We start from the raw sequence: 13,623 nt of genomic DNA on the forward strand, positions 1-13,623 counted from the left end.
TGTGACTTCTATCGAATCAGGTTTAGTACATAATCTTTCCTCCATTAGGTTCAAAATGTTCCAGCCCAATTGACCATCTACCAATCATTGATAAGTAGCTATCCGCCCAAGTTTGGCAGTGTAGTGTTTAGTCCCTTCCTCTCTTTCTTTGTTGTTGACTATTTTGGTTTGTTTGCTCTAGCGTGCCCTTATCCATGACCCACGAATCCACCCTGGCCCTGTCGTGGGGGGACAGAGAGAATGATGGGAAAGGGAGGAGACAGGGATGGCTGGCCTTCCTTAAAGGGATGTGTGTGTGTGTGTGTGTGTGTGTGTGTGTGTGTGTGTGTGTGTGTGTGTGTGTGTGTGTGTGTGTGTGTGTGTGTGTGTGTGTGTGTGTGTGTGTGTGTGTGTGTGTGTGTGTGAAAGAGTGAGAGTGGGTGGGAAAGAAAAAAGAGAGAGGGAGAAGTGACAGAGGGTGACTGGCTGTCTAACCGCCTGTGTGTACAGTAGCGTGGAGGACGGCTACTTTTTCAGCATCCTTCCTTCACCCTCTGCTATTTTCATCTGCCTCGCCCCCTCCTGTTTTATCATTCATTGTTATGTGTTTCACAGGCCTATACACCCAATGAAAAAAGTATGTGGAAAAAGTGACCACGAATGAATTTTACAAGTTCATTCAATAAAGCATTCTATAATAAATGTTTGTTGTCTCCTTGTTTTATTTTACAGAAATCTTTTAGTTGCCCGTCAACAAGACTGTCTGTCTTTTTACGACACGTTTTAAATTAGACTGGAAAGAACTGAAATACCTCAGTACCAACACATAAGCATTTGGTGGCCATTCTCCTTCCTTACCCATTTCTATTGATGCAAAAGTGTCCAGCAGTTTTTCACTATGAGTTTATAACCGTTACTGACTTGCACATCCTACTCTAAACTGGGTAGACAGTTGCAGTTGATTTGTGAGGGATTGAGTCAGGGTTACTGCTGCTTCACACTCTGACACTGAGTAGAACTTGACTGCCTGACTATTTAATCTCCTTCCCGCTTTTGAGTCATCCTTTCCAAATGGAGCTTCTCAGCCCAATTTCCCCCCTGAGTTTAGCTGAAGCACTCGAAGTCATCTATAATGGAAACCACATGACATGAACACACACACATCCCAGAATTCCCAGGATTCCTGCTTGTGAGGTCACTCTGTTGCTCAGCTGTCCATTGTCCATGACTTTCACTGCCCAAATTTGCTCAATTTAATACTGTATGATTGTCAGTGTTCTCTGATCAACAATGGAGCCCTTGATGGATTTAGGTAGCCATCTGAGACTTTCTACGGGGTCGTGAGGGGAACCACGATTGGGAGGGGTCATTGTAGCTGTGACCAGGCCCACATAGCCCTATTCAGCTCTGTGCTGTGAGAGCTGGCCAGCTGTTGAACCCACACAGCAAGAAAGGACTGCAGCATATGATAAACCCAGCAGCACAGGCAGAGAAGGTCCACAGCAGACCAGACAGGTTAGAGGCAGGGTCGGGGGTCGGAGGTGGAGGGTGGAGTGACAGGACCCACACAACCTTTGAGGGGGTTCTCTTGACTTTACCCCACCCTGTCTGTGTCCCCAATTACTCAACCGTTTTCATAACTATCTCCCGTTTTGTAGAGTGCTTGTACTCTCTTTGATCTATCCACATTTACTATCAGTCTATTGCCATGGCCTGTGTCATTTCTTATCTTGTGTAAAGATTCTCTCAGCACTTCAAAGGCTGGAATTGTAGTATGGTGTGTGTGTGTGTGTGTGTGTGTGTGTGTGTGTGTGTGTGTGTGTGTGTGTGTGTGTGTGTGTGTGTGTGTGTGTGTGTGTGTGTGTGTGTGTGTGTGTGTGTGTGTGTGTGTGTGTGTGTGTGTGTGTGTGTGTGTGTGTGTGTGGAACCTGTAAACAATTCCACTCTCAAGTTCTTGGGTTTAACTTTAATGAGCATTTAAACTACAAGACCATAAAAGTTAAATGAGGATTTACTTTGTAGAATGTTTTGCGGTTGTTCTGCCTGCAAGTCATTTTACAGTGTGAAGTCAATTCAGTGAACAAAATGTCTGTCTTGCAGACCCGCCCAAAGGGCAATACTGAACGTGAAACACGCATAATGCAAGGACCGCAAATCAGTTATTGCTCTGTTGTCCGTATGACTCCTGAAGACCTAACGTTTCAGACTGGTCTCAGAGCAAAACGTATAATATATTATTAAAATGAAAGGAGGGAAGTTGGTCGGGGTGGATGGGCATATAATGCAAATGTCTAGCATTCCACAGGTTGTGTGTTGGCATCTCCTCACTGACAACTTTAGCATTTTAGGTCATTAGCAACTTTTCAAATACTTACTACTTTTTTTTAGCTTCTTTGCAACTACTTAGCATGTTAGCTAACCCTTCCCCTAAACCTAACCTTAACCCTTTAACCTAACCTCTAATCTTAACCCTAACTTTAACCCCTGACCTAATGTAGCATATCACACTAAAGCAGTCAAAGGCAGCATTTCATACTAAAGCAGTAGAACTTAATATATCATACTACACTGAACAGAAATATAATTGCAGGTCTTTGGACCGTCTCCAAATTGTTGTGCATGGGGCCATCAGGTAAAGTCTGGGGAACAGTGCTGTCACATCACTTTCAGAGTTAACCATCGAGCCATTGGATGATTAATTATCTGGCGGGACAGTAAGCCTGCCTAGGTACTTCTTGGCCATCATGACAGTTCCCCAGAGATGGGAAAAGCAATGGCAGATCCATTTTAAACGCTGACTTTCACAATATCACATACTCAAAACCAGGGTCGCAACATTCACTGTCCCGCCAGATTCTGAAATTGCGCCCCCCCCCACACACACAGTTTTGTCATTGGAATGTGATACAAAACAAGGCAACGTTGTGCTTCAGGACCACGAGGACGCTTCCGAACAGTTAGGTAGGCTGTTTAGAGTGTTTATCTGACTGGATAAAAAATGCAATAAAAAATCATGTCCCCCCCACTCCTAAAACCAAAGTTGCGCCCCTGCTCAAAACTATTAGGCCTATGCTTAATTGGTTGACCCATATGCAGAATGTGCACATCAACTGTGTTTGTGCTTCACCGAACTTTAAAAACGGCTGTTTTATGCTTAGCCAAATATTTAATAGTCTGTGTGATGAATTTACTTTCAATTTGTTTTTGAATAATCTGTTGCTGCTTGCTATTTAGCCTACAATACATTACCATGAGTTAATTGCGTCCAAGAGCGCGCCTCACAGGATCCCCTTTCACTTTCTTCATTCACAACCATCACGTCCCCTCCCTTCTCTTGCGAGGCTCCTCGACTCCAGAAACAGTTCGCAGTAAGAGGTTTACCTGTTCTTATACTAACGAGAGAAGCTGACGCCTTAACGGTGGACTATAGACAGCTCCGTGATTATTCCTTGTGGAAATATAGCTATTCATGTACAAGGTAGGCAAGTATTATTTACTTCTGTTAGACTATTATTACGAAATTAAAACAGTTACTTTCCAAGTCTTTTTGTCACTTGTCCGTCCTGTGTCCGAATATCTCTCACCTAAAATTATAATAATACATCGGTTCTATTTCACCAGCCTGCATGCTTGCAAATTAGAAAACAGTTTATACCGCTGTTTTTTTTTTACTAATACCAAAATCAAAATGTGTTGAAATGACGTATTCACATGAGATGAGCAGTTTAAATGTGCGTAAATTGGTAACATGGATACAATTCGAAAAATTCGGAACCACGTTCTGCATCTGATTATGAGGGATCTAATATTTTAAGAAGATTAAAAGCTTATGTATAACAGGGTTTTCCACTAACAAAAGTATCCAGTGTGAGCCACGCGACCCTCACAAAATGAGTCGGTGAGAAGGCCACTTTAAAGTCAGTTGTTTGCTATAAACGTGTTCGTACTTTTGTTTGGGTATATTCCTTATAATCATTTAATAATGTAGCCTACATCATCCCATTATTTACAGCCTTTTATAGTATCCATCTGGTATACCCTAATCAAACTTGAACGGCTACTCCTTCAAGCGTGTGTCCTATATGCCTACGAACGTAAACCGTTTGTGGGCTTATGCATTGCTCTCTTGGAAAAGAATCGCGTTTAAAATAGCCGAGTTGTGTGTGGGGATTAGCAGGTATACAGTGGTAGCCTACCAAATAGTTAACTGGGGGATGTCCGGGAATTGGATGATCTCAGAGCCTAAATATTACATAAGGCTTGTGTCCGTACAACCCACCCACTGGACACAGACGATTCAACGTCTATTCCACGTTGGTTCAACATAATTTCAATGACGTGGAAACAACGTTGATTCAACCAGTGGGCAGGAACAAATGGGTCTGAGTGAGACTCTGTTACTCAAGGTCACAAGAACCTGGGACCTTAATCATGACAATAAATCAGAGCCTGTCTCGCCTTAAGCACATTAACATATGCTAACCATGTGTACGTGACCAATACGATTTGATTTGCAATCAAATTTCAAACCCAGAAATCTGTTTTCCACAAACCAGATGACAAATTACATTGGCCATACATTTAGATGCTTAGGCATGACCTCATCAACATTGAACGGATTGAATTCACTGCTGCCATGAGTAAATTATTACGGTCTATGTAGGCTACAGAATATACACAGCAATATTCACAACATAGATGAATGATGCTAAAATTGACAGGGAATACATTTGCGCAATAGCCTGAGTATTCCCCTTTCCAAAAACGTCTGGATAATGTCTTACGCCCACTGCAAAATACACTATTACCATTATTTAATAGATTGGGCATTGGGTTATTTTGTTGGTCTGGTTATATTGCAAAAACACATTGGTCACCAGAAGAGAGAAAAACTAAGCAAAAGGTCAACCACATTACGTATGACTCAAAACGCATTCTGTTTAGGGGAACTACGTGTCATTAGGATGGCCGAATTACGAATTTCAGGACAAGGAATGATTCACAATTTCTCAATAGCTACTTTCCTTGTTCGACTAGAGATGTAACAAGGAGTGCGGAACTGGCGGTATAATGGTATAACCTTCTGATACACAACGCAAATTGAGACCATATGTGGCGGAAAGAAACTACAAACAGATGTTTGACTTGAATAACTATGTTACATATGTGTCCAGGAAAATAATAACGAAATATATAATTAAAAATATATATTTTAAAGGCCCATTGCAATCAGAAACGTGATTTTCCTGTGTTTTATATATATTTCCACACTATGAATTTGGAAATACACTTAGAAATTGTGAAAAGGATGATAATGCCATTTTAGCGTAATAGCTGTTTGAAAAGATAACGTGAAATTTCAGCCTGTTTTGGCTGAAAGGCTTGTGTCCGTACAACCCACCCACTGGACACAGACAATAAATCACGACCACTCACTCCCCCCTTTGCTGCACCAGGTGTAAATGAGTTAATTGACCAATAAGAATTTGAGTTCCAAACCTCTTTGCCAATTACAGCTAGTTTTCAGTTTCCCCCTCTCCACTCAGCCCACTCCCCAAATTCTTGCTTGGGAAATTGCTATTTGCTAAGAAGCTATTTCTGTTTATTTTTTTAACCATTTTAATTTAACACAATCACTGTAAGATACTTCATTGTTACCCAGAAATTATTTGATATTGAGATTTTTTTTTAAATGGCTGCATTCAACCTTTAAATATCACCATTAATATTTAAATTAACAAGCTATATTTAGGAATATCTGTCACTTCACAGTTGTGATGAGTAAATCAACATTTTTGTCAGTTTTCATCCAACTGTCTTATCAGTAGTGTGTGTGTGTACGTGTGTGTGTGTGTGTGTGTGTGTGTGTGTGTGTGTGTGTGTGTGTGTGTGTGTGTGTGACTGTATGTGTTTGTGAGTGTGTGTGTGTTTGATAAAATTTCCTCTGTGATGGAATTAGGGTAAGTCTGTCACCATAAATAAGTGAGGAACAGGGCCTGAATAAAAACCCTAGGGCTCCTGAGTGGCGCAGCGGTCTGAGGCACTGCATCTCAGTGCAAGAGGATTCACTTCAGTTCCTGGTTCAAATTCAGGCTGAATCACATCCGGTTGTGATTGGGAGTCCCATAGAGCGGTGCACAATTTGGCCGGGGTAGGCTGGCATTGTAAATAAGCATTTGTCCTTAACTGACTTACCTAGTTAAATAAAGAGTGGAGCAGGACATCATTGTCATGCAGCGCAAGGACTGTCAGAATGCATGGGCCAGCCCAGCACTTTATCCCTATTGTGTTTGACAACCGGCATGTTTATAGATTCACTTCCCTGCATACAATCTGACAGACACATAATATAGAGATATAAGGGTGAAATATTGTTTACTTCCAACTCAAGAAGGAGAATTCAATCTCTCTGTCTCAGAGAATAGTGGGCTGTTTGTATCTTATCTGATGGTGTGTTGCAGAAATGGTATAGTACTTTCACGATCAGCCCCCATCTGATTTCTCTACACAATGACACAATACCTTGTCACTATGTGGCCAATGACTCTGCAGTCAATTAACACTGTGAAAATCATCACCAACAAGTCACAACACCTCTCCTCTTACAAAGATCTCAAGCAGCTTTATATGTGAAGCTAGCGTGTTAAAATTCACATGACGGTTAGAGATGCCAGGAGTCGACTGGCTGCAGTAGAAAATGTGTAACATTTCAACACATATCATGTGAGACAATAGTACTATAACTCATACAGGATATGATTCATACACAAATCCCCTCAATTCTTATTAGACATTCACATTGTTTTAACTTTTAAACACGTGACTCCTGATGAAGAAGGTTTTCAGAAGGCGTAAAGTCCTAGGATTGGTGGGGATTCCATTAACTGAGATAATTAACGATAATGTCATCAGCTGAATGCAGTAAGCAGTATCATCAGTGAGTCAGCTTAGAGCACAGCCACGAACTACACTAAATGACCAAAATTATGTAGACACCTGCTCGTCGAACATCTCATTTCAAAATCATGGGTATTAATATGGAGTTGACCCCCCCCCCTTTGCTGCTATAACAGACCCACTCTTCTGGGAAGGATTTCCATTAGATGTAGGAACATTGCTGTGGGACTTGCTTCCATTCAGCCACAAGAGCATTAGTGAGGTCGGACACTGACATTGGGAGGTTAGGCCTGGCTCGCAGTCGGCGTTCCAATTCATCCCAAAGGTATTCGATGGGGTTGAGGTCAGGGCTCTGTGCAGGCCAGTTAAGTTATTCCACACCGATCTCAACAAACCCTTTCTGTATGGACCTCGCTTTGTGCACAAGGGCATTGTCCTGCTGAAACAGAAAAGGACCTCCCCAAACTGTTGCCATAGTTGGAAGCACAGAATCATCTAAAATGTCATTGTATACTGTAGCATTAGGATTTCCCTTCACTGTAACTAAGGGCCCTAGCCTGAAATATGATAAACAGTCCCCGACCATTATTCCTTCTCCACCAAACTTTACAGTAGTATTTCCTGGCATCGGCCAAACCCAGATTCGTCTGTCGGACTGCAAGATGGTGAAGCTTGATTCATCACTCCAGAGAACGCGTTTGCACTGCTTCAGAGTCCAATTACGGCGAGCTTTACACCAGGGCATTACACATTGTGATCTTAGGCTTGTGTGCGGCTGCTCTGACATGGAAACCCATTTCATGAAGCTCCCGACGAACAGTTCAGCACTCGGCAGCCCAGTTCTGTGAGCTTGTGTGGCCTACCACATCGCGGCTGAGCCGTTGTTGCTCATAGACGTTTCCACTTCACAATAACAGCAATTACAGTTGACATGGACAGCTCGAGCAGAGCAGAAATTTGACTGACTTGTTGGAAACGTGGCATCCTATGACGGTTCCACGTTGAAAGTCACTGAGCTCTTCGGTAACGCCATTTGACTGCAAATGTTTGTCTATGGAGATTGCATGCCTGTGTGCTCGATTTTATACACATGTAAGCAAATGGTGTGGCTATAATAGGCGCAACCATTTTTAAAGGGGTGTCCACATACTTTTGTATCTACAGAGCATTCGGAAAATATTCAGACCCCTTGACTTTTTCCACATTTTGTTACAGCCTTATTCTGAAATTGATTAAATAAAACAATTTCCTCAGCAGTCTATGCACAATACCCCATAATGACAAAGCGAAGACAGGTTTTAGGAAATTTGAACAAATGTATTATAAACAAAAAAACAGAAATACTTTATTTATGTAAGTATTCAGACCCTTTGCTATGAGACTCGAAATTGAGCCCAGGTGCATCCTGTTAACTTGATCATCCTTGAGATGTTTCTACAACTTGATTGGAGTCCACCTGTGGTCAATTCTATTGATTGGACATGATTTGGAAAAGCACACACCTGTCTATAAAGGTCCCACAGTTGACAGTGCATGTCAGGGCAAAAACCAAAGGCATGAAGTTTAAGGAATTGTCCATAGAGCGCTGAGACAGGATATTAAAAATGTAGTTATCCTTTATTTAACTTGGCAAGTCAGTTAATAACAATTTCTTAGACAACTGCGCCACTCGGGAGCCCCCAATTTCCTCAATTTTGTTGAGGCACAGATCTGGAGAAGGTAGCATTGAAGGTCCCCAAGAACACAGTGACCTCCATCATTCTTAAATGGAAGAAGTTTGGAACCACCAAGACTCGTCCTAGAGCTGGCCACACAGCAAAACTGAGCAATCAGGGGAGAAGGGCCTTGGTCAGGGAGGAAACCAAGAATCCGATGTTCACTCTGACAGGGCTCTAGGGATCCTGTGTGGAGATGGGAGAACCTTCCAGAAGAGACCTGAAAATAGCTGTGCAGCAATGCTCCCAATCCAACCTGACAGAGCTTGAGAGGATCTGCAGAGAAGAATGGGAGAAACTCCCCAAATACAGGTGTGCCAAGCTTGTAGCGTCATACTCAAGGCTGTAATCGCTGCCAAAGGTGCTTCAACAAAGTACAGAGTAAAGGGTTTGAATACTTTAGGTAAATGTGATATCTGTTCATTTAATTCTTATAAATTAGCAAAAATGTCTAGAATTTTTTTTCACTTTGTCATTATGGGGTATTGTGTGTAGATTGATGAGGGAAAAAACAATTTAATACATTTTAGAATATGGCTGTAACGTAACAAAATGTGGAAATAAGGATGCTATGCAAAAGCCAACAGATCATGATGATCGTGATTTTTTTATGTCTGTTATGTAAAGTGTTAGTTTTGTATGTAAAGTGTTAGTTTTGTATGATAATCTCTCTTGCTCCCTCAGTATGTACACAGCTGTATAATACGCAATGTTTTTCTCAGCAACGGAACCACAAAGAGGCCCTGATAACAGGTTACCACACAGGGAGACGCACACAAAATCTTTTGAACAAACAACTTCCTTGGCAAATTGTGTTTCCACAAAAGTCTAGCAAGTCTTTGGAATGTGCAATGATTTCCTGAGGGTGTATAATTTAATGTGTGATTCACTGCAAAACCCCACACAAACCTCAAATCAGCACACATCATCTGCCATGTTAAACTAAAGGCATTTTGTGTGGTTTCAGCCAGTCCCCCTCAGCAAACACAGATTCTTGAAGTGTTTCCCCTTATATTTTCTGTCCTCTGGCTCCAAGGGTGTAAATCTTTCTCTGTCTTTCTCTCTGTGTCTCCACAGACCTCCAAGCCTAGCGTTTTGATGCCACATTCCCAAAGCAACTGAGCCTCGTCAGAGAATCGGCAGACATAAAGGCAGACAAAGGATTCTTCATCTTCAGAGAGGCCAAAAGATAAGGAAGAAGGGAGGCTTTGAAGCTGGAACACCCACCACCCTTACTGAATAATGGTGACTTTTTGAGAGTGTGTTGATCTCCGGTCAAGGCCTACATGCCACTGTGATCACCAGGAAGTGGACAAAGTAAGGACACGGATAAACAATAAAAAAATCACTTTTGTCTGGCATATCATTAAAAGGAGGTGCAAATCTTATCACTGAGAGACGATCCCCTCACACACTGAATTCTGGGAAACAGAATGCCAGCTAAGACGCCCATGTACTTAAAGACTACCACACCAAAGTGGGGGAAGAAGCTCAAGCTGCGAGACGTCTTGTCCAGCGACATGATTAGCCCCCCGCTAGGGGACATGCGCCACAGTGCCCATGTCGGGCCGGAGGGGGAGGGCGACATGTTCGGAGACGTGGGCTTTTTGCAGGGCAAGATGGACATGTTACCCTCCCTGAACGGCTTACCACGGTCCCACAGTATGGAGAGGCATTTGGAAGAGGCCTACCCCATGAACGACAAAGGATCCAACCACTCTTGTAACAACCACCGCAACCCCTACCACCACTCCACCAGCATGCTGAAGAGCACCATCTCCATGCCTGTGTTCATCGCCCATGAGCAGGCCCCGCCCAAGCCACCTCGACTTCACCTGGAGGACTCAACCCCCCCGTCCCAGCAGCAACAGTACCAACCTCAGCCAAACAACCATAACCAAAACCAGCAGAACAATTACTCTATTTCTGTGTGTGACCAGGGTGTCGGCTGCTACATGGACCCCTGCCACAACCTTAGCTACTCTGCCTCCTTCAGGCACATGGTGCCCTCCTCCGGCTCCTTCTCAGAGGTTTCCTCAGAGGACTCCATGTCAGAGAGCTGTGGCCCGCTGGACCCTCGGAGGGGGCTGAGCCTGGATTCAGACGCTGGCCTGAGCAATGAGGACCTGGGGAGCGAGCGGAGTGAGTCGCCCACCGTGTTCCCTAGGTTCTCTCCCGGCGTCTCCCGCTCAGAGTCCCTGATGGGCTTGGATCTGGACCTGGGGCCGTCCATCCTGGAGGACGTGCTGAGGATCATGGACCGCTACAAGAGCATTGATGATCGCTGTGAGTTGTGAGCAGAGGGAGGAAAGCGGCTTAGACACCGCTGTGCAGAGAGGTGTCTGGGACACTTTTATTGCCATCCTCCATATAGCCTAATGATGATTGGTCTGGTCCAACAAACAGACAGAGACAGAGGATAGTGCCAGGACTGACGGACACAAACGCTGGGACTGTGAGACTATATAATATCCAGACTGGATACACAGCAGCTTCAGAACCAACCATTTGTCTTTTGATATTCAGATTCACAATGGTGGAGAGACAATAATTTCTCCCACCCAAATGCTGTCTACATTTTCGCAGACTATCATTTTACATGTTTTTCAGCATTTCACTATTGTTAGGGTACATAAATCATACTTCACTAACTCCCTAAGTAAGCTCTGTGGTTTTCTGATAGGATGAAATGTAGTTGCCTCAAAATACAATTCATGTGCTTTTGATATTCTTACAGGCACACATTTTTTAAAATTCTGTGTGTACCTCTGTGAGGAATTTGACTGTTTTATGTCAGTACAACACTGTCAAGAATGGAGTATTCTATGTATTAGGTTGCCATCTAGTGGCAGATGTAATGACATCCAAAATGCAACCGTTCTAGCAGGGCAAAACTGAGGTCAAAATGTTTTTTTGTGTGCATTAGAATCAAAGTATGAGAAATGTGCAGCTTCTTCAAAATCCTTTAAATATAGTGGGATAACCAGAGAAAGTTCATATTTTGTAACAGCGGTGCAATTTCTGGAATTGCATCACATCCCTCAGCATTTTATTATATTGTATTGATATATTAGTGTATTTCAAATGGTTATGTACTGTATATTACTGTAATGTATTAAATCAATATGTACATTAGATGCTGTACCATCCCTTTTTTTATATATATAGTACCAGTCAAAATGTACTAATTCAAGTGTTTTTCTTTATTTTTACTATTTTCTACATAGTAAAATAATAGGGAAGACATCAAAACTATGAAATAACACATATGGAATCATGTAGTAACCAAAAAAGTGTTAAACAAATCAAAATATATTTTATATTCTTCAAATTAACCACCCTTGGCCTTGATGACAGCTTTGCACACTCTTGGCATTCTCTCAACCAGATTCATGAGGAATGCTTTTCCAACAGTCTTGGAGGAGTTCCCACATATGCTGAACACTTGTTGGCTGCTTTTCCTTCACTCTGTGGTCCAACTCATCCCAAACCATCTCAATTGGGTTGAGGTCAGGGGATTGTGGAGAGCAGGTCATCACTCTCCTTCTTGGTCAAATAGCCCTTACACAGCCTGGAGGTGTGTTTTGGGTAATTTTTCCTGTTGAAAAACAAATTACAGTCCCACAAAGCTCAAACCAGATGGGATGGTGTATCGCTTCAGAATGCTGTGGTAGCCATGCTGGTTAAGTGTGCCTTGAATTCTAAATAAATCACAGACAGTGTCACCAGCAAAGCACCCCCACACCATCACACCTCCTCAATGCTTCACGGTGGGAACCACACATGCGGAGATCATCCGTTCATCTACTCTGTGTCCGACGGTTGGAACCAAAAATCTCACATTTGGACTCATCAGATCAAAGGACAGATTTCCACCAGTCTAATGTCCATTGCTTGTGTTTCTTGTCCCAAACAAGTCTCTTCTTCTTATTGGTGTCCTTTAGTAGTGGTTTCTTTGCAGCAAATCGACCTTGAAGGCCTGCTTCATGCAGTCTCCTCTGAACAGTTGATGTTGAGATGTGTCTGTTACTTGAACTCTGTGAAAAAAGTATTTAGGCTGTAATCTGAAGTGAAGTTAACTCTAATGAACTTATCCTCTACAGCAGAGATAACTCTGGGTCTTCCTTTCCTGTGGCAGTCATCATGAGATCCAGTTTCATCATGTTGCTTGATGGTTTTTGCAACTGCAATTGAAGAAACTTTCAAAGTTCTTGAAATTTTCCGGATTGACTGACCTTCATGTCTTAACATAATGATGGACTGTCATTTCTCTTTGCTTATTTGAGCTGGACTTGGTATTTTACCAAATAGGGCTATCTTCTGTATACCACCCTACCTTGTCACAACACAACTGATTGGCTCAAACACATTAAGAAGGAAAGAAATTCCACAAATGAACTTTTAACAAAGCACACCTGTTAATTGAGGTCCAGAGTGGCGCAGCAGTCTAAGGCACCCCATCTCAGTACTAGAGGTGTCACTACAGACCCTGGTTCAATTCCAGAAGGTATCACAAGTGGCCGTGACTGGGAGTCCTATAGGATGGCGCATAATTGGCCCAGTGTTGGCTGGAGTAGGCCATCATTGTAAATAGGAATTTGTTCTTCACTGACTTGCCAAATAAAATCATTGAAATGCATTCCAGGTGACTACCTCATGAAGCTGGTTGAGAGAATACCAAGAGTGTGCAAAGCTGTCATCAAGGCAAAGGGTGGCTGCTTTGAAGAATCTCAAATATATTTGTATTTGTTTATCACTTTTTTGGTTACTACATGATTCCATATGTATTAGTTCATAGTTTTGATGTCTTCACTATTATTCGACAATGTAGAAAATAGTAAAAATAAAGAAAAACCCTTGAATGAGTAGGTGTGTCTGAACTTTTGACTGGTACTGTATGCATCTCAACCCTGGGCCGGGGACCCAAAGGGGTACACATTCCCACCCTCATACACCCAACCCCAAATGAGAGGCTTGATGGATCCCCAGGGCCAGGACCAAGAAACACAGCTCAAAGAAATATAATTCCTTT

General features: G+C 42.5%; 1 protein-coding gene across 1 annotated transcript; it reads left to right on the forward strand.

The window, feature by feature from the left end:
• Positions 1–3,298: 3,298 nt before the first annotated feature.
• LOC115141670 (cdc42 effector protein 2-like) lies at positions 3,299–11,726 on the forward strand. The gene is made up of 2 exons (XM_029680749.1): positions 3,299–3,457; positions 9,669–11,726. Exon 2 carries the CDS (start codon positions 10,025–10,027, stop codon positions 10,886–10,888), a length of 864 nt encoding a protein of 287 aa, XP_029536609.1. The 5' UTR covers positions 3,299–3,457; positions 9,669–10,024; the 3' UTR covers positions 10,889–11,726.
• Positions 11,727–13,623: the final 1,897 nt, after the last annotated feature.

Source organism: Oncorhynchus nerka, linkage group LG14 (genome assembly GCF_034236695.1).
Source record: "Oncorhynchus nerka isolate Pitt River linkage group LG14, Oner_Uvic_2.0, whole genome shotgun sequence".
Lineage (NCBI taxonomy): Eukaryota > Metazoa > Chordata > Actinopteri > Salmoniformes > Salmonidae > Oncorhynchus > Oncorhynchus nerka.

Coding starts and splice junctions, on each gene's coding strand:
- LOC115141670 (XM_029680749.1), top strand. CDS start 10,025: ATGCCAGCTAAGACGCCCATGTACTTAAAGACTACCACACCAAAGTGG.